The sequence below is a fragment of the Bos javanicus genome, chromosome 18 (genome assembly GCF_032452875.1).
Source record: "Bos javanicus breed banteng chromosome 18, ARS-OSU_banteng_1.0, whole genome shotgun sequence".
In the NCBI taxonomy this organism is placed as follows: Eukaryota; Metazoa; Chordata; class Mammalia; order Artiodactyla; family Bovidae; genus Bos; species Bos javanicus.
In genome coordinates, this window is record NC_083885.1 from 3,069,556 (window position 1) to 3,089,763 (window position 20,208).

General features: G+C 49.3%; 1 protein-coding gene and 1 non-coding gene across 5 annotated transcripts; both read right to left on the reverse strand.

Annotated features, from left to right (window-relative positions):
• Positions 1–356: 356 nt before the first annotated feature.
• On the reverse strand, positions 357–20,067 carry CHST6 (carbohydrate sulfotransferase 6). Of its 4 annotated transcripts, none has more exons than XM_061386788.1 (6): positions 19,011–20,067; positions 18,613–18,890; positions 10,151–10,185; positions 9,462–9,651; positions 7,507–7,582; positions 357–6,696 (listed from the first exon to the last, which is right to left on the reverse strand). In XM_061386788.1, exon 6 carries the CDS (start codon positions 6,678–6,680, stop codon positions 5,493–5,495), a length of 1,188 nt encoding a protein of 395 aa, XP_061242772.1. In that variant the 5' UTR covers positions 6,681–6,696; positions 7,507–7,582; positions 9,462–9,651; positions 10,151–10,185; positions 18,613–18,890; positions 19,011–20,067; the 3' UTR covers positions 357–5,492. The 4 variants fall into 4 exon arrangements, with proteins under 4 accessions (XP_061242772.1, XP_061242773.1, XP_061242770.1 ...); XM_061386789.1 differs by having other exon boundaries at positions 9,503–9,743; XM_061386786.1 differs by having other exon boundaries at positions 9,462–9,743.
• Positions 17,710–17,782, reverse strand: TRNAH-GUG (transfer RNA histidin (anticodon GUG)). The gene has a single exon. It is a non-coding gene; the product is annotated as a tRNA-His (tRNA).
• Positions 20,068–20,208: the final 141 nt, after the last annotated feature.

Here is a 20,208-nt window from a genome sequence, read left to right on the forward strand (position 1 = left end):
GAAGAATATCCTCAGGAAAAATAATGAAATAGATTTCAGCAATAGACAAACTGGTTAAGAATCTCACAATTTTAAGAATATGGTGAAGAAGGTACCGTTTCTTCTCTCAGTGGAAGAAAAAAAAACCTGAAGAACAATACAACTTCGGGAAAAACACAAACTTGCAAGAAAATTATGAAGCATATATAAAGCAAACAAAAACCTGGTGTGTGTGTGTGTATTTTTTAGCCACCCACCACCTCTGTTTCACTTACAGTGAGATGAAGAATTATAAAACTTTCAGAAGACAATGTCGAATATTTTTATGTCCATGATGGTAAAGCAGTTCTTAAACTAGATACAAAAAGCAAAGACCATAAAGGAAAGAATGGGTAAATTTAATTACTTTAAGGCCTTGTGTTATACAAGGGTTATCACAAAGAAAATATAAAGACAAGTCACAAACTGGGAGACAATATGTGAAATATAAATAACTGACATAGGAGTGGCATTCAGAACATACAAAGTACTTCTAAAAATCAATAAGAAAATGACAAAACAAAAGACCTGGATAGTAACTTCAGCAAAGAGAAATACAAGTGGCCAACAAAAATATTAATAGGAAAAGATGCTTAACTTCATTAATCAGTGGAACATAAAATGAATCACAATGAGATGTCACTGGTCAACCACCCAACAGCCAAAAATTTTAAAGTCTGAGAACGCTGATTGTTACTGAGGTTGTAGGGCAGCTGGAACTACGGAGGCATAAACAGATATATGTGTGCTCAGCTGCATCCGACTTTTTGGGATCTCATGGACTGTAGCCCACCAGACTCCTCTGTCCATGGGAGTGTCCAGGCAAGAGTACTGGTGTGGATTGCGATCTTCTCCTCCAGGAGGAAACTCCAGGGTCAGGATCTTCCTGACCCAGGGACCAAACCCATGTCTCCTGCATTGCAGGCAAATTCTTTACCACTGAGCTACCTGGGAAGCCCATAAATAGATAACAACCATCTGGCATAATTTGAATGAAGATACTCATGATCCAGCTATTTAGCTGCTAAGTAAATATCCTACAGCACTGGTGGCAGGAGATATAGACAAGATTGTTCCTAGTAGCACTGTAACAGTTTTTGGGTGTTGCGGCAGTCATACCCGACTCTTTGTGAGCCATGCACTGTAGGCCGCCAGACTCCTCCGTCCGTGGGATTCTCCAGGAAAGAATACTGGAGTGAGTTGCCATTTCCTTCTCCAGGGGATCTTCCTCCCAACGCAGGGACTGAACCCGGGTCTCCTGCATTGCAGGCAGATTCTTTACCATCTAAGCCACCAGGGAAGCCCAAATATTCCATTAGGTAGGTAAAAATGAAAATGATTTATTTACCTCTATAGATGATGGGGGGCACTCAGTAGGAAAGGGTGACAAGGGCATTCCTGACACCATTCCAGAGAGTATAAGTTGGTAAGTCATTTTTGGAGTAATTTGGCAACTTCACATGTAAAAGATGGATGCTCTTTGATCCAGCAGTTCTATCTCTAGGAATCTTTACTATAGACACACAAATTCACTCATCTCCTGGGGTCCTCTCCCATCCCACGAGCTTGGATTCCCAGGAGTGAGCCTTTTGTCAAGGAAACGTGATTCCAAGGGGGCCAATCCCTCAATAGCTCTCTGCCTTTTCATCATGTGCTCAATGAACTCCTATCCATCCTTTATTTGAACCAAATATTTCCTCTTCAAAATGTTTTCCTGACTCTCCACAGTAAAGTAGGCCACCCTCTACCCATTCTTATTATTTATTCACAGTTGCATGTTTATTTTGGAGAAGGCAATGGCACCCCACTCCAGTACTCTTGCCTGGAAAATCCCATGGACGGAGGAGCCTGTTAGGCTGCAATCCATGGGGTCGCTAAGAGTCGGACACGACTGAGCGACTTCACTTTCACTTTTCACTTTCACGCATTGTAGAAGGAAATGGCAGCCCACTCCAGTGTTCTTGCCTGGAGAATCCCAGGGACGGGGGAGCCTGGTGGGCTGCCGTCTCTGGGGTCGCACAGAGTCGGACACGACTGAAGTGACTTAGCATAGCATGTTTATTTATAGGACTTTTTATTTACTGTCTGTACTCCCCACCAGAGCAAAGGCTGTGACTATTCTGTTCCAGGGCCTGACCCAGGGCTAACTCGTGAAAACAATGGACTGGGCACTGTCTGTCTTTGTCCTGAAACCTTATCTGGGTTCACCTAGGGGCTTGCTGAAAACCTGCTGCACGCAGAGACTTGTCCAGAAGGCCCCATACGCGGGCAGCAGCATCTGAGAGCCAGTCATTGGCATCCTGGAACCTCGGAGACAGGTGAAAAGGAGTGAGTCACACAGCAAAAGCCATTCACTGTGCTGGCGCCAAGACAGTCTGTGACCCTGGCAGGGACAAACGAAACTTGTGGATGCCAGTATCAGGCTGGGCTCTGAGGCCCAACCCAAATGCCTTCCTGGATCCCACTAGGGATTGGTGACTGCATGTCAGCCTCTGGCACCATGACCCTCTGGCTGGACCTTCTTTGCCCGAACATAGCACGTTGCAGACTTCCTGGTTGACTCTTCCACTTAACCATGTGCTCCTTCCAGGTGGAGCCAGGAGTCTGCTTTTATCCCCAGAGGCTATCCTGGGGTGGAGGGGCCACATATGGGGAGGAAAGGGGCCGGTGGCAGGGGCCCCATTGTACCAGCCCACTGCCCACCCCGAGATGTTTGCAGCTCAATGCCAGGACAGAGATGATCATTTTGCAACATTTAAAGATATCAAATCACTATGTCGTGCACCTGGAACTTATATAGCACTGTAGGTCAATTATATAATTAAAAGTACAATAAAATTTTGGAGAGAAGAGAAGAGGTGGAGGCATTAAATCTCCATCTCTTAGAACATTTTCATTTTATTTTTGGCCATGCCATGTGGCTTGCAGGATCCTATTTTCCCCATCAGGGCCTGAACTCGGGCCCTCAGCAGTGACAGCGCAGAGTCCCAACCACCGGTCAGCCAGAGAATTCCCTCTTGTAACATTTATAAATTTAAAAATTGCATTTTTCTCTTTTTATTGTATCTATCTGAGATGGCTGATGTTAATTAAACCTAGTATGGTAATCATTTTCCAATATAGGTAAATCAAACCCTCATGCTGTACACCTTAAACTTAGAGAGTGATGTATGTCAATTCTTCCTCAATAAAACTGAAAACAAAAAAACCCAAAATGTCAGGATAGCTCCTTGACACCCAGAGACGCAGATCTCTGGGTGATGATCTGCCTTTTGAAGCCTACGATGGAAGCTTCTGCTCCATCCCCAGTTCAATTTACTTGTTAGAACCACAAGCATTGAAGTCAAAGATGTAAGTTTGAGTTCCAGCCCATATATTAAGCCCCATGTGACCCTAGCCTAAGTCATTAATAAATTCTGCATTTTAAATACCTTCTTCTATTGTGAGAAGGGGCAAATGGAGGCTTTATGGGGCCCAAAGTTTCTGCAGCTAGACGGGTCCCTAACTGAGGCATCCTCAAGTTTTGGCTTCAAGGTCAGTATCCATCTGCTCCTTGCGAGGAAGAAATGGAAAGTGCCAGACTGCCCTTGACCTGCCTGCTTTTCAGTGAGGACGTGGGTCTGCAATCCAGGTCCCACCAATCCAGGCTGAGAACGGGAAGCCAGCAACCTCCAGAATCCCTCCTAGTGACTGATGGCCTCAGTGAGGGCAGATCCTCACTCCCAGCGGGAACGGGCTAAGGTCTTCTGGTGGTTAACTGTCAGTCTGCAGCCCAGCTCTGTATTCCGGTGTGACGGGTATTCTATTTGCACGGACTCCAATCTTCTTCCCTGTCCTTCCCAGAGGTTCTGTGACCCTTCTCCCTCCAACATTTTTGGAGCACTTGTTGGCTTTCATTTCCTGAATTTAAGACTAGCTCTTACATATCCGCATCTTCCCCCTTCGCCTACCCTCCACCTCCTTTTTTAAAATCCAGCCTCTGTTTCATAAGACCCTCTGCCGGCAGAGCCAGGTGCTGTAGCTTGCAGCTAGGAATCGTATTTTGTTCTCCTCCAGGGCCTGGCACAGAAGGACCACAGGGAGACAGCCACCCTAGAGCCTTTTTTCTTCCAAGCTCCTGGCAAGCTTTATCTGGTTACATCCACCCCGTGACTTGCCCTCCAGGCACTGATCTTGCTGCCAGCCTCTTGCTCTGCCACACGCTCTGCCTGGCTTGCTGCCCAGGCCTGCCCAGCCTTTTTTCCCTCTACTTTGCCTGCTCACTGCCTCCCTCCAGGCTTATCCAGGAAGCTCCCTAGATTCTGCACTCTGAACCCCGAGCTTACCACTTCCCACATCTCACCCTGCAGCTGCGGTCCTAGCTACTGCCGACTGCTGAGCCCTTGGGCAAACAGGATGGGAAAATCTGACCCTTCTTGGTCCGGGAAACAGGTTTCTGCAAGCCTGATGCCCCCTCTCCTCCCCACTGTGGTCTCAGAGCAAACCCCTCTCCCTCTCTTCATCCTCCTCCTCATCCTGTAGCCTTGGACAAGTCCCTTCACTTTTGCATTTTGCTTCTCCAACTTTACAGGCCGTAAACTCTAATTTGTATCATACAGGTTAAATATGTTTATTTCTGTAAGTAGGAGCTTTCCCATCAGGACAAATCAAAGGTTCACCTTACTTAGGCAGGTGATGGGGTTGTATGGGCTCCTGGGAGATTGGGTCAGAGAAAGACTAGGGGGAGACCCCAAGATATAGGCTTGGCTGATTTCTTCCTGAAGACACAGATGAATATAAAAGCATTGGCTTTGGTGGCACGTGGTGCCAGAGGATTTGGGGGAACAGAGTCTGGGGGTGGTGCAGTGGAGGGGAAGATGTACTGACTTCAGGGGCCAGCTGGCCACAGTACCCTTCCTGTCCCAAGTAGGGCTGGGCCAGCCTTCTCAGCTGCAGGATGAAGCATCCTGAGGGAGACTGAGAGGGAAAGAAAGTGCTGGAGAAGGAGCCAAGTCTTTGAACTTATTCCCTGCGCTCAGGAGAAGTGGGGGAACCAGTCTGCTTTCTATGAAGAGTGTTGCTGTCAGGAATTCAGCTCCTACCTGCTGTTGCTTAATCACTTCAGTCACGTCTGACTCTCTGCCCCCATGGACTGCAGCCCACCAGGCTCCTCTGTCCATAGGATTTTCCAGGCAAGAATAGTGGGGTGGGTTGCCATGCCCTCCTCCAGGGGATCTTCTCCACCTAGGGAGGGATCGAACCTGCGTCTCCTGCACTGCAGGCAGATTCTTTACTGCTGAGTTACCAGGGGAAACCATTCAGCTCCTAAAGAGGACTCGAAAGAAAGAGAAGTGGGCAGAAAGAAACTAGTTTGGGAACTCGGTCCTAGCCTGCTACAGGCGGGACCTCCCAAACTCTGGGCCACCTCGTGCCCAGCCCCTTCGGCACCACGCGTGGGTCTCCTGGCCCTGGTGACCGCCAGCTGGGGGCCTCCACTACGGCCCGGGGCGCTCAGCAGTGGACGAGGCCCAGCTGAAGCTGCTCGGGCCGCGCGGCAGCACCAGGTCGAGGCTGAGGTCGCGCTGCTCGTCCTCGGAGAACACTGGCCGGTAGCCCAGCAGCTGCAGTGCTCCGGCACACAGATCCTGCACGCGGCGGATCTTGGCGAAGGGCAGGGCGTGGCGCCAAGCCTGTGAGACGTTGAGCGCGTCCCTTGACGTGGTCTTGAAGGCCTCACGGCGCGCCCCGGGCCCGGCGCCGTGCGTGATGTTGTGGATCCAGGCCTCGAGCTGCGGCGTGAGGCTCAGGCCCGCGAAGGCGTACAGCTCTCGGATCTCCGGCAGCGGCGCCCGCGCCAGATCCTCAAAGCGCACCAGGCGGTAGCGGCCGCGCAGGGCTGCCGGAGGCTTGCGCGTGGCCGCCTCGGCGATGCGCACGTGGCTGCGGCATACCTCACGCACGACGCGCAGCTCCGGGTCGGCCTCCACCCACTTGCCGTTGGTGCCCAGCACGATGCCGTTGTCGCGCGCCAGCGCCTTGGCCGTCTGCTCGCGCGAGCGCAGCACAGCGCGCGGGTCACGCACCAGGTGCACGATGCGCAGGTGGAGTGCTGGGTCGCTGAGCAGCGGGTAGAGCACCTGCAGGTTGAAGAAACGCACCTCCTTGAGCACCACGTGGCTGTAGGAGCGGCAGGCCTCCTGCGCCAGGCTGAAGGGCCGCCGCGCGCACAGCGGCTTGCACACCGCCTCGCTGCTGATGGCGCCGCGCGGGAAGGCGCTGCAGGCGGGCGGCGAGCACAGAGCCCGGCTCTCCGCCCACTGGAAGAGGTCCGACAGGTTGCGCCTCCACGGCAGGTAGGCCTCGAACACATCCATGTCGCACAGGAAGACTGAGCGCACCAGGTCGCGCACTGCCATGTGCAGCGCCAAGGCGCTGCCCTGCGACAGGGCGGCCCACACGTGCCACGCGGGCTCCATCAGGTAGAAGACATCGGGGTGCTGGCTGAAGAGCTGGCCCACGAAGGACGAGCCCGAGCGCCACGAGGACAGCACCAGCACATGCACCCGCTCCTCGCTGCTGGCCGCAGGCGGCAGTCTGGGCCGGGAGATCAGGAAGAGCAGGAGGCCGGTCTGCGCCAGCAGGAGCGCGGTCACCGCCGTGCTGGAGACGCGCCGCAGCCACATGCCGCCGGCCGGAGACCTGCAGAGGGAGCAGGCAGTAGCAGTCGGGGATCAGGGGCCACTTGCCCATCCCACATCCCACATCCCCGTCTGGGGCTGCCGGAGAGCAGCTCTGGAACTTGCCCACCGCCCCAGGGAGATCACCCCACTGAGGACCTCCCAAGTCAGGAGTGTGACTTGAAGGCATGAGCAGTCTTTGCAGAGCCAAACGCCAGTTGCACAAGACTATGGGCAATGTTCTTCCCTTTGTCTCTCTTTCTCTCCCCTAGCCCTTTTCTTTCTCAGGGGGAACATATATGTAAACCGGAAGTCCTGCTTTTTGCTTAAAATTCCTTATAGGGGAGCAATTTTAGGTTGTTTACCTAAATAGCTTGCTGGATGATTTAGCAGAGCCTTCCCAACTGCGCCACTTCCTAGCCTAACATCTCAGACCAAAGGCTTCATTGCTCTGTGACTCAGTTCACCCATCTGTAAAAGGGGATTCATCTTGGTCCTGGAGTATTGGGATGAGTCCCGAGGGTTGGGGCATGTAGTAATTCTCATAACTGAAAACTTGCACTTTCTGCCTAGTGTGCTTCTGTATTGTTTGACTTTTTAAATAAGCAGATGTTACTTTTGCTATTACAAATAAATAGACAAAAAACAGCAACTGTTGCTCTCACCCATGGAGAGTGAAGTCCTGCAGGAAGCACGGATTCCCAAGGGAGGATATCCTTCTGGATTGGTGGGGTTTGGCAGAAGAAACCAGTTAAGGGAGAGGTAGGACGGAGCCGGAGAAGGGGAAAGATGAGGGCAGAGTCGGGCCCCTTTCCATGCTAAGGTTACTTACTGCTGTCCCTGGCTGCTGGGAGGGCTGCCCACCTCGATCACAGGTCCATGGGAGAGGCCTGGAGGTTTTTCAGGGCCTGGGAAGGCAGGGGAGGGCTGGGTCAGATGGCCCTGGACACTGGGAGGGCTCTGTCTTCCCAGACTGACAGAAGTTCCCCTCGGGTGGGAGCCTCGTTGCCCTTCTCCTGGCTGGAGCTGGGCAGGGACGAGCAGGTGGCTGGATACATTTTCCCAGATGGAAGTGAAATGAAAGTCTCTCCTGCTGGGTTTGAGTCTCTCTGATGCCACTCAGGAGCTGGGAGACCTGGGACAAACGACTTAAGTTTTCCAAGACTCAAGTTTCCTCCTCTGTAAAATGGGGATGATAACATTTGACCGTAAGGTTGTCGAGAGGAATGCTGCTGCAAACACGTTACGAGGAAAGGGGCTTTGGTAAAGCGCCTCACATGCCCCATGTTACTGATGCAGTGTTCAGCTGTGTCTGAGAGGAAACCATGGGGAGTCTCTGCCCGGAGAAGACCCCTGAGGTCACCTATGCTTGGAATCCCAGCATCTCCCAGGCCCCCTGCAGCCCCCGAACATGCCTAAGTCCTTTAGTGGATCTTAAGAAAGTCCCAGGGTGCAGAGGGAAAGATAAACTGGGGCACTGAGATTGACATATACACACTACTATATATAAAAGAGATAATTAATAAGGACCTACTATAGCACAGTACTCTGTAATGACCTATATGGGAATAGAATCTAAAAAAGAGTGGATATAGATGTAATCATTGATTCATTTTGCTGTACAGCAAAAACTAACACAACATTGTAAATCAACTATACTCCAATACAAACTAATTCAGAAAGAATGTCCCACAGAGGGTCCTACAGAATGAAAGGAACACCGAGCCCAGCTCCCACACCCCCAGGTCCCAGAGTTTTCTCCTCTTTGCACTGTTCTTCCTGCTGCGATCTCAAGGATGAGCTGCTTGGGAAAAGAAGGATCTGGAAGTTTCCTCTTTCCTTTCACAGCACTTGCTCCCCACGGAGACGCCTTCACTGGCTACGTCACCACTGAGGGCAGATGGTGTCTAGACTGTGAGCACAGACCCCTCTCGACTCCCCCCCCCCGCCGTATCAGGGGCCTGCAGGATGCCCAGCAGCTCTTGTTTTCTGCTCGGTCCCCCCTGGAAGACCTGGACAGCAGCCACCCGCCTGCTCTGCACACATTACCTCCTCTCCTTGAGGTGGTGCTTCCCGAGAACAGGGTACAGGAGCGGGAGGAAACTCTAACTCCTCTTTACTGACATATATTACCTCAAGGGCTAGGAGATTTGGGGTTTCCCTGGTGGCTTAGTGGTAAAGAACCCACCTGCCAATGCAAGAGACGCAGGTTCGATCCCAGGGCAGGAAGATGCCCTGGAGAAGGGAATGGCAGCCCACTCCAGTATTCTTGCCTGGAAAATCCCATGGACAGAGGAGCCTGGTGGGCTACAGTCCATGGGGTTGCGGATATGACTTAACAACTAAGCACACATATACAGCTAGGTGATTTAACTCAACAGCTCCTGAGGTGGGCATTATGATCTCAATTTTTTATTTAGTTTAATTTATTTATTTTGGCCACAGCCCTTGGCTTGTGGGCTCCCAATTTCTTGACCAGGGATCAAACCCAGGCCCTTGGCAGTGAAAGCTTGGAGTCCCAACCACTGGACCGCCAGGGAATTCCCTATGATCTCAATTTTTTAGACAAAGGACCCAAGGTTTGGATAGACAGCAAGGGACCCCAACCCAGGACTTATTTCGAGGTTTCTGGCACTTTCTAATCATAGGCTGCTGGCCTCTCCCCTGGTGCTGGGAGATCCTGCAGAACACAGGACCCTGATACTTGGGCCCAAACACAGCTGCCCAGGCTTGCCTCACCCTCCCCTGGTAAGGAGGATCTTACCCCCAGGCCAAGATGCTTGTTACCTGCACTCCAGGGATGCCAGAGGTCTTTTTAAGTGACTCACACTGTACAGGAACTGTTATCGGATCCTCCGATTGGAACTCAAGAATTAGGAAGCAGATGGAAGCATCCTGCACACTCAGGGTGTCCAGAGAATCCAGGTCCCAGCTGGGCGTTTTCTGAGAAGGCGCCTTACATTCAGCACACCACCAACTGGCCCAGGGTTCAAGTGAGGAAGAACATGTCAGGCAGGCACTGGGATGTGTATTTTATCTTCTTGATTGAATTTTATTTTCCCCAAGTCCCTAGAAGGTAAAAATCATCCTGTGTGTTTTAGTTGAGGCAATGGGGCTTAGAGACATGAATACACAGCTGGTAAGGGGTAGGGCAGGGGTTTGAATCCAAGTGCCAGGCCCCCAGTGTGGGGCTCTGGGTGGCCCCATTCCTAAACCTTTGCCCAATGAAGCTCCCCACTCTGGAAGGGTCATCTGCCTCTCCTATGAATCCTTTGTAATATTTTGTGGGCACATATTTATTATTTGTCTAATTTTTGAAAAGGTGATATATAGAAGTGGTACAAAATTCTGTGTGTGTGGAGTTTTCTCCTTTTGGGAACCTTCCTACACTGTTGGTGGAAATCGTATTACTAAGCTGGTACAACTACTATGGAGAAGAGTATGGAGATTTCCCAAAAAACTAAAAATATAGTTACCATATGATCCAGCAATCCCATTCCTGGGCATATACCTGAAAAGACAACTCTAATTAAAAAGATACATGCACCCCAATATTCATTTGTTGTTGTTGTTAAGCAACCTGAAGGTCCATAAACAGATAAAGAAGATAAGGTACATATATTCAATAGAATATTTCCAAGCCTTAAAAAGAATACAATAATGCTATCTGCAGCAACACAGATGGGCCTAGAGATGATCATACTAAGTCAGACAGAGAAACACAAATACCTTATGATAGAACTTATACGTGGAATCTAAAAAAAAAAATGATACAAATGAACTTATTTACAAAACAGAAATAGACGTCAGTACAGTTGCTCAGTCGTGTCCGACTCTTTGCAACCCCATGAATCGCAGCACGTCAGGCCTCCCTGTCCATCACCAACTCCCGGAGTTCACTCAGACTCACGTCCATCGAGTCGGTGATGCCATCCAGCCATCTCATCCTCTGTCATCCCCTTCTCCTCCTGCCCTCAACCCCTCCCAGCATCAGAGTCTTTTCCAATGAGTCAACTCTTCACATGAGGTGGCCAAAGTACTGGAGTTTCAGCTTTAGCATCATTCCTTCCAAAGAACACCGAGGACTGATCTCCTTTAGAATGGACTGGTTGGATCTCCTTGCAGTCCAAGGGATTTCACAGACATAGAAAACAAACTTGTGGTTACCAAAGGGATGAGGGGGATAAATTGGAAATTGGGGATTAACAGATATACACTAGTATATATAAAATAAATAATAAGGACCTACTGTATGGCACAGGGAACTATTCAATATTTTGTAATAACCTATACGGGAGAAGAATTATATATATATATATTTGCTGTACACCTGAAAGTGTTAATAAACTATACTTAAATAAAAATAAATAAAAGTTTTAAAGTGTATAAGACCTAAAAGAAAAAAGCATACACATACTAGAAATTCTGTAAATATCCTAAAATTTTATATGAAATTCTTTATTGTATGTTCATGTACTATTTCATTCATTCTGTAAACATTTATTCTGTGGCTATTATGTGCAAAGCATGAAAGTAAATATTGACATGTGGCCACTGCCTTCAGCTTAATTTCTAGCTGAGAAGGTCACCACGAAGCAAGTGATCATTTAACCACAAGCCATAGTAAGTCTCCATGGGGTCACAAAGAGCTGGACACGACTGAGCAACTGAACTGAACTGATAGGAAGTGTAATAAAAGGCAAGGACAGTGCTGTGGGAGCCTACAGCTAAGGGCAAGCAGAGAAGTCTTTCCTTAGCCAAGTGCTTTTTGAACTGGGATCTGAAGGCTGAGCAGGGAATAACTGTGGGAAGGGCTGTGTGAGGGAGCAGGTGGAGAGAAGAGGTTAGTATGTCAGATGAAGCAGCATCTCTGAAGGCTCCAAGAAGGAACATTTCATGTTCAAGGGTCAGAGGAAGGCCAGAGAGGCTGTAGGTACAGTATCTAAAGGAAAAAAAAAAAAAAGTCATCCCACTGAACCCAGCCCCATTCGTGGCAGATTTTCTGTTAAGAAAGCAAACCCTGGTGTGCATGCTTTCCTGGACCTCTCACAGCTGAGCACCGCTGACAGCGTCGCAGCCCAGGATTTCCAACTCGGACTTGCCCCGTTCTACGCAATCTACCCAGAGCTGCTCCTTGAATTTCCCCAAATGTCTTTTATTCCCTCCTCCTCACTATATACAGAACATCATTAGTGTAAAATTATAATTAGAGAAATAGTTCCTGCCTCCAGGCGTCTGAAACAAACTTAGTTCAGTAAGAAGTAGGTGAAGAGGAAAGTGTCAGGACTTCCCTGGTGGTCCAGCAGTTAGGACTCGCGCTTTCAATACCAAGGGCCAGGGTTCAATCCCTGGTCAGGGAACTTAAGACCCCGCAAGCCACCAGGCATGGCCAACAAAAGGAAAGTGTTCTACTAACTGAAGCATATTGTTTCTGTAAATATAGTAATTTGGAGGGAAGAAAAAGGGACTAAGAGGAAGAAAAAGGGCTCTGTCCTGCTTTCTATGGGCTTCCCTGGTGGCTCAGACGGTAAAGAATCCACCCGCAATGTGCGAGACCTGGGTTCGATCCCTGGGTTGGGAAGATCCCCTGGAGGAGGGAATGATAACCCACTCCGGTATTCTGGCCTGGAGAATCTCCATGGATAGAGGAGCCTGGCGGGATATAGTCCATGGGGTAGCAAAGCTCAGACATGACTGAGCTTTCTATAATAATAGCTAATATGATAGCCCATAGGAAAATGCCAATCAATTTTATCAAAAGGCCTGGAGGGACTTTGTTTTGTATCCCAGATTAGCAAGATTAGCTTTCCAGTAGTACAGAGCTGTGTATTCAGGCCACTAAGACACATTGCCAATGGCACACGGGAGAACATGGAACTGGTCCTGCATTGAGAGGTGCAGTTTTTTAATGTCTGTCCTTTCAGAAACAGTAGCTTTATACTCATAAATTCAGTGCCTACAAACTATAAAGCAAGGAGTATGTGGGCTCAGTCGCTCATTAAAAAAAAAAAAAAGTAAGCCTGATGCCACATTTCAGGACGTAGAGATTGCAAAAATCTTATTTTTTTCAAATAAAAAATAACCTAATATTAAGATCATTGAATTGCTTAAAAAAAAAAAAGTTAAGAATCCTGCCAGAGTAAGACAATAAGTGTCATGTCAGGGATTGCCCCAAAGCCTGAGTGAGATGATATTAATAGATATTTGCTGAATCGATATCAGGCACTCTGATCCAAATCCGAAGGGAGTGACTCCCCACTTGTCCTGTGTTTCTTTCTGCTGAGCATCTAAACATTACGATGGCTTCTAGTCATCCCTGACTAGCTCTTGGTCTGAGAAACAGAGAAGGAGCCCCCATTATCTCTGATGTGCCGATGGGAACACTGAGCTACAGGGCAGGCCTCACAGGGGAGGTGCGGGAGGACAGGGCTCTGCCCTCTGGGCCCACTCCGGCTGCTCTAGACTGCAGCTCCTCCGTCTCCAGTGTCTCCCAGCCCTGCAGAGTCTAAGGCAGTGAAAGGTAATCCTAGGTAGCACCCCCTGGCTCAGATTTCTCTCGGTTTGGCATCAGCTGCAGGCCATTCTGTTCAGGAATCCCAAAGGCTAAAGAAAAGAGATTTCGGATGAGGCATGCGTGGACCTGAGGCATCAAGGGCCACCCCTGGAGATGAACCAGCTCTGATGGAGCCCAGGGTATCTGCTGGAGAGAAGGCTGACATGGAGGGCAAGAAGGACAAGGAAAGACGAGAAGGGAGAGAGAAAAGAAGAACAAGAGACAGGAAAAGCACCAAGGGAGGGAAGGGGAGAGAGAGGAGAAAGATGGATGCCTGTGGTGGTGTGGGAATCATGGAATACCACCTGTGAGGGCTTCCTACATACCAAGCCTTTCCAACCCATTTTCCTCTGAAGCTCAGATCAGGATTATCTCACAACAATGTTATAAGGTGCGTCTGATGTGCTACCCTATTTCACAGAAGAGGAAATTGAGGCTTAGAAAGGTTCAGGAACTTGCCCACACAGCAACAGTCAGAATTTGAACTCCAGCTGTCTAACTTTAGAGCACTTCACTACATAATGTTGAGTGAAAAAAAAACACAGCAAAACATACAGTGTGTTAAAAATACGTGAATATCAAAGGACACCATCAAGAAACTGAAATGATATCCACAGATGGGAGAAAATATTTGCAAATCATATAAATAGCAAGGGACTTGTACCCACATATAAAGAGCTCTTACAACTGAACAATAAAAAAAAAAACCCTGATTTTAAAATAAGCAACAGATTTGAGTGGATATTTCTCTAGAGAAGATGGACACATAGTCTATAAGTGCCTGAAAAGATCCTTGATAGCTTCAGTCATTAGAAAAATGCAAATCAAAACTACATTGGGATACCACTTCCCATCCTCTAGCTTAGCTGTAATAAAAAAAAGATAATAGCAAGTGTTAGTGAGAATATGGTGAAACTGCGACCCTCATGGAGAAGGCAATGGCACCCCACTCCAGCACTCTTGCCTGGAAACTCCCATGGATGGAGGAGCCTGGTGGGCTGCAGTCCACGGGGTCAAGAAGTCAGACATGACTGAGTGACTTCACTTTCACTTTTCCCTTTCATGCATTGGAGAAGGAAATGGCAACTCACTCCAGTGTTCTTGCCTGGAGAATCCCAGGGATGGGGGAGCCTGGTGGGCTGCTGTCTATGGGGTCGCACAGAGTCGGACACAACTGAAGCGACTTAGCAGTAGCAGCAGCAGCGACCCTCATAGGCTGCTGCTGGGAATGTAAAATGGTGGATTGCTGCGGAAAGCAGGTCATCCCTCAAGTAAACATAGAATTACCATGTGATCCAGCAATTCTACTCTAAAATACACAAATCCAAGAGAACCAAAAATATTTGTCTACACAAAAACGTGCTCATGAACTTTCACAGCAGCATTAATCATAATAGCCCCCAAATGGAAATGTCCTATATGCCTATCAGTTGATGAATGGATAAACAAAATGTGGTGTACTCATGTAACTGAATATTTTCTGGCAGTAAGAAGGAATGAAACAGTGATATGTGCCACGACACAGATGAACCTTCAGGTGGTTAACGCACAAGACTGAATATGCTATAAACCGGTGAACTGTACCTTCAAAGAATGTAAATTATATCTCAATAAGGCTGTTACTTAAACAAACAAACAAAAACCAAAATGATTTAGTATAATCAAAAATCCAGAAGGATGCGTGCTGAATATTGGTGGTTGTTATTCTGTGGCCAGATTACAGGTCATTGTTTTCTTGTTTTATTACTTTGTCAGTCATTAACAATCAGGTCTGTTTCATCAATTCAGAGAGGCATGGGTGGAGTTTGCTGACTTAGCTTTTATTGCAGGGAGAGAGGCACCCCCAAACCATTTTCTAGCTGACCTGAGTGCCTAGGTGCCTAGGGGCGTGGGATGGAAAACTACCTGGCCTTTGTCAAGGGCTCCAACCCACACTCAGCCTCAGGGCTCTGGGCTGGGGCAGGCAGTGGTGAAGACGTGCTTGGCCCTAAGCCTGGCCACATCTGCCATTCCCCTGCTGGCCCCGGTGAGCAGCTGTGTGGCATCAGCCGGAGGTAGGGAGGCTACAGTCACAGAGCCCAGATGCTGCTGGAGTAACCAGACCTGCCTGCAGAAACCTACTGGGAAGTGAAATCAAGTTAGTCTGGGAAAGGAGCTTCAAGTCTCCTTGGCTCAGAGCCATGTGCGGGGCATTTCAGAGCAGATGAGCAGAGACCAACACAGAAATCTTTTTCCAAGGCTCTGAACTTTGGGGATCCCCAAAGCACAACACCTAACTTGGTCTAAATCACTGCACCTGACAGCTGGAGGGGCCTCAAGTCTGGGACTCCCCCTCTTCTCTGCAGTAACACTTGCGGGGAATAGAGGGTGTGTATTTCACACATTCCTCTCTGGTACCCAACGCCCATGTGTGGACTGAGCCCTCTTATGCAGGGATCATCTGGAATGTTCTCTGGTTTATTTTTCTTAATCTCTTATTTTGATTCATTTATTTTTAAAAAGCCGTCTCCCGCGGCTGCCTTCAATTGTATTTATGTCCGCTATCCAAAACCTCCATTCTTTGGACCCCTTTGCTGATGCAAGTAAGGGTGCTGATCTGCCTCCTGCTGGCACTGAGGATTATATCCATATAAGGATTCAATGAAGAAACGGCAGGAAGACCCTTACTACCATCCAGGGGATTGCTGATGATTACGATAAAAAGGATCTAGTGAAGGCGTTTAGGAAGAAATTTGCCTGCAATGGTACTGCATTGAGCATCCGGAGTATGGAGAAGGAATTCAGCTACAGGGTGACCAGCGCAAGAACATAGGCCAGTTCCTGGTGGAGACTGGACTGGCTAAGGATAGTTCCTGGTAGAGACTGGACTTGCTAAGGATGACCAGCTGAAGGTTCATGGGTTCAAGTGCTTTTGGATCTCTGAGGCTTAAGTGAGGATTTCCTTGCAATGAGTAGAATTTCCCTTTTGTCCCTTGTCACAAGTTTAAAAACCTCTCAGCCTGTATAATGTAACCAACTGGGGTCTGCTTTTAACTTGGACTAGTGGAACTCCTTCATGCAACAAACTGAACAGAGCCATGCTGTCTAGTCTTGGGGTCCCTCATTTAAACAGAGGTCAAGCAGAGGCGCCTGGCAGTGTCCAGCCTGAAACAAAGCAGTGACAGTGATGCTTCAGCCAAGTCCAGAGCCCCAGGATCACAGGCGACCCTGTCTGGCCGGAAGCCCCTCAGCAGTCCCTCTGCAGAGTTCCCTGTCCTGAGAGAACGTCCCCACCTGGACAGTCCTCGATGAAGCGGAGAATGGAGGGTGGTGAGGCAGCTGTACTGCTAGAGGGAGCCTTTGGTGGTTGGGGAAAGGTCCCCTGCTGTCTCCAACGTGACCCGGTGGGCAGAGCTTAGAGCAACCACCCTCCAGTGCGGGGCCAGGACATCTGGCTTGCCACCGACGTCTTTTTGACCAGACATATCCTAAATAATCAATTCCCAAACTAGAAGGTGAGGCCAACCTTCTATCAGGTCAGCTTCTGACAAGGGAACAAATTTCAAACCCATCTATCAGTCACAGCTGTAGAGCTTGCAACTCACTAGCAACAGTGGCCCAATGCCATGTGAAGTAACCAACTGATTTTGGGGTGTTTTCCCCCGCCCTCTTCAGTTTTAATGTTATATAATGTATTTAAACCCTTATTTAAATAAAACTTATTTTCAGAAACAACAACAAAAAGAAAACAACACAAAACAGCCAAAGACAACATGTGTACCTTGTTTGGATTCTGATTCAGACAAACCCAGGGTGAGAAGGTATCTCTGAAGTAATCAGAGAAATTTTAACATGGACTGAGTATTAGGTGATATTGGGAAATCTTTGTTAATGCTACTATCACTACAAAGAATACTCCTGTTCGTGCATTTCTGTACCTAAATCCCCTGACTAGCCTAGAAGCCAGACCTTATCTCTCTCACACCAGGTAGTGGGGTTAGCACAGGGGCTAAGAGGATGAACTCTACTTGATGACTCACTGGGTGATCTTGAGCAAGTTGAGCAAGTTACTTAATCTCTCTGTGCTTACTTTGTAAAAAAAAAATCTATAACTAGGGGAAATAATATAACTCAACTCATGGGCTTGATTTGAAGATTAAATGAAGTAATATTAAAGTACACAGATAATGTCTGGCACATAGTCCACTGAAAAGTATTTTTTCAAGGATCTTTTAAAAATCCTGGATCACAACTGTGTTCTATGAATCCAAGAGAAAGCCTGTGCATAAGGAGAACTCAAAGAAAATAGCCCAACCAAGTCCAAGTGGCCCTAGCAATAGAAAGAATCAAGCCTAGGCAGCAGTGGTGGTGGTGGTGATTTAGTTGCTAAGTCGTGTCCGACTCTTGCAATCCCATGGACTGCAGCCTGCCAGGCTCCTCTGTCCATGGGATTCTCCAGGCAGGAATACTGGAGTGGGTTGCCATTCCCTTCTCCAGGGTATCTTCCCAAACCCAGGAATTGAACCTGGGTCTCCTGCATCACAGGCAGATTCTTTACCAACTGAGCTACCAGGGAAGCCATACATCCCAAACAGAAGATAGTGAATCATGGCTGAAAGCCTGCCTTCTGAAGCCAGACTGGGTTAAAACTGTGCTCTACAACCAGTGGGGTGTGTCACTTTGAGCCAGTCACTCATAACCTCTGGGCTTCAGCTGACTCTGAGAAGGAGGCTCTAGCAGGGCCTACCATGCAGTCTGGAGAGGACTAAATGGAACAGACTAACCCTTGGCATGGCCAGGCTCACCGAGCAGCCTGCTATTCTTATTAACTCTGGTACTTGGCTCACTCACTCATGGCTTCACCTCAGCCAAGTCTTTTCCACTCTTGGGGCCTCACTTTTCCCATCCTCGAGCCTCCAGTACAAGAGGGAAGAGAAAAGAGAGTGAACATCTGCTGGGCACCTATGCTGAGGCCCAGGGAGGTCGGCTCTATTGTTGCCCACGGTCCAGCAGCTGGGAGCAGGGGCCCCCAGACTCAAATTCAGCTGGATCTGGTTCCAAATTCACTTGCCCGAGCTGCTTTTCCTTCAGGGTTCCATGGAAAAAGCCCTTGGAGAGTTTTTTGTTTCTGGTTTTTTTTTTAAAATGAAAGCCATACCCTTTGAAACTCAAGTTCCAAGAGACAAGGGATCCTCAAGAAACGACCTGTGGAGCTGAAGCCCCAGGAAGACCCTTTCCAACCAGCACTTGGAAAAGGGTGATGCCCTTTTCACGTTCTCATAAAAACCACCCTCAGCTCCAACTGGCACAGCCCACGGGGGGCTGCAAGGTCACCGCCTCCCCAGCTGGGCCCCGGGTCGCCCAGGGTGTGGGCATCCCGCGCGGAGAGAGGATAAATCAACGTACCCCAGGCGAGGTGTCCCGGCCCGGGGGCGCGGCGCTGGGCAGACGCCTCTGGCCCCAGTCTCTGCCGAGACTCCTGGACGCCGCCTTCACCCAGCTCCGTCCGCGGCCGCTGTCTCCTCGCCGGGACAGTCCGCAGGGTCTTACGGCTCTGAAGCGGCACCCGTGCCCCCGGGGCGGAGGGCGCTCCGAGAGGCGTGGACTTAGCAAGCTGGGGCCGAGATATTGGAGGCACCTGGAGAGCCAAGGCGGCGGGAGGCTGGAAACCGGGCAGGAGTCCCCTAAAAAAAAAAAGAGAGGTGTCGTAAGAATGGGATGTTGAGGGAGCCGTCCCCGGGTGGGGGGCAGGACACCAAGCAGCCTCGGAGACCCCGGGCGCCCGGCCCCGCGCCGCGCTCTACCTGTGCGGCCGCTCGGAGCCGCGGGCTGGAGCGGAGCGCGCACAATGAGGCGCTTTCAGACGTGGCTGCGGTCCCGGAGCGGGCGGGCGGGCGCCGGGGCGGGAGGGGAGGAAGGAAAGAGCCGGTTGGCCCCCGGGCTCGGGCTAGCCTGCCCACCACGGGACGAGGGGCCACGCCTCGGGGGAGGGGCGGCCGCCCCGGGCGGGCGCGGGCGAGCCCCGGAGAGGAGGGCGAGCCCCCGAGAGGAGGGCGCAGGTGGGCCCGGGGGAGCGCGGCTCGGCGCGGGGTGTCGGGGGGCGCCCGCCGCGTCGCTTCTCATCCCACTCGTTGACCAAGAGTTTTGCCCTCCAATCAATCCCGAGAGAAGGGAGGCTCCTGGGAACACAAAAGGCCCTTGTGAAAGAAACCGAATCTTAATTTTGCCCCTGCTCGCTCTCGGTGGCATCCTCGCAGCCAAAGGAATCCAAACTGCTTCCCAAGCCCCTGGTCTCGGCCCCAGCCAAGCCTGGGTCACCTGGATGTCAGGGCCCCCGCGCACTAGCTGGGCTGCGAGGCGCCGGGACACCAGGTGGCCCTCAGGAGCTGGGCCTGCAGCTGGCTGTCTCCCCGCTTCTCCAGCCTCAACCCAGAGACTCGGGCTTGATAGCAGGTCCTGGTACCGGTATCTTTCAGTAAATAAAGATGTTATTTCCCTCTACAGATAACAAAGTCCAAGCATCTGAACAAGATGGAGAATTCTGATCTCTTGTAGTCCGTGGTGCGACCTAAAAAGAAATCTCTGCGGCTGGAACTATAAATTAGTGCATTCTTTCCAGGATTCGGTTTGGCGAGATGAATTAAAATCCTTAAGAATGGTCATAAGCTTTTTGAAATCGTAATTTCTTTCTAGGCTCTATGTTAAGGAAATAAAAGTAACAAAAAGGATTTATATGCACGGTTGATAGAAATGTCATTTATGACAGCAAGAAAAAAAAAAAAAGGCAACAAAAAATTAAAAGGATGTGTATCAGAATGCCAAGAGAGCAATTTACAGACAACTCATTTTCTTTAGGTTTCTGTAATTACACGTTTCCTCCCATAGGCATTTAGAACTTACGTGGTCACAAAGAAATAAAACTTCTTTTACAAAGCATGAACATGAAGAGAAAGAAAGAAAGCTTTATTAATTGCTTTATTATTCTTAGATGATGGGACCTCA

Excerpts from the sequence above, each read along its gene's own strand:
- CHST6 (XM_061386788.1), bottom strand. The coding sequence starts at position 6,680 with ATGTGGCTGCGGCGCGTCTCCAGCACGGCGGTGACCGCGCTCCTGCTG.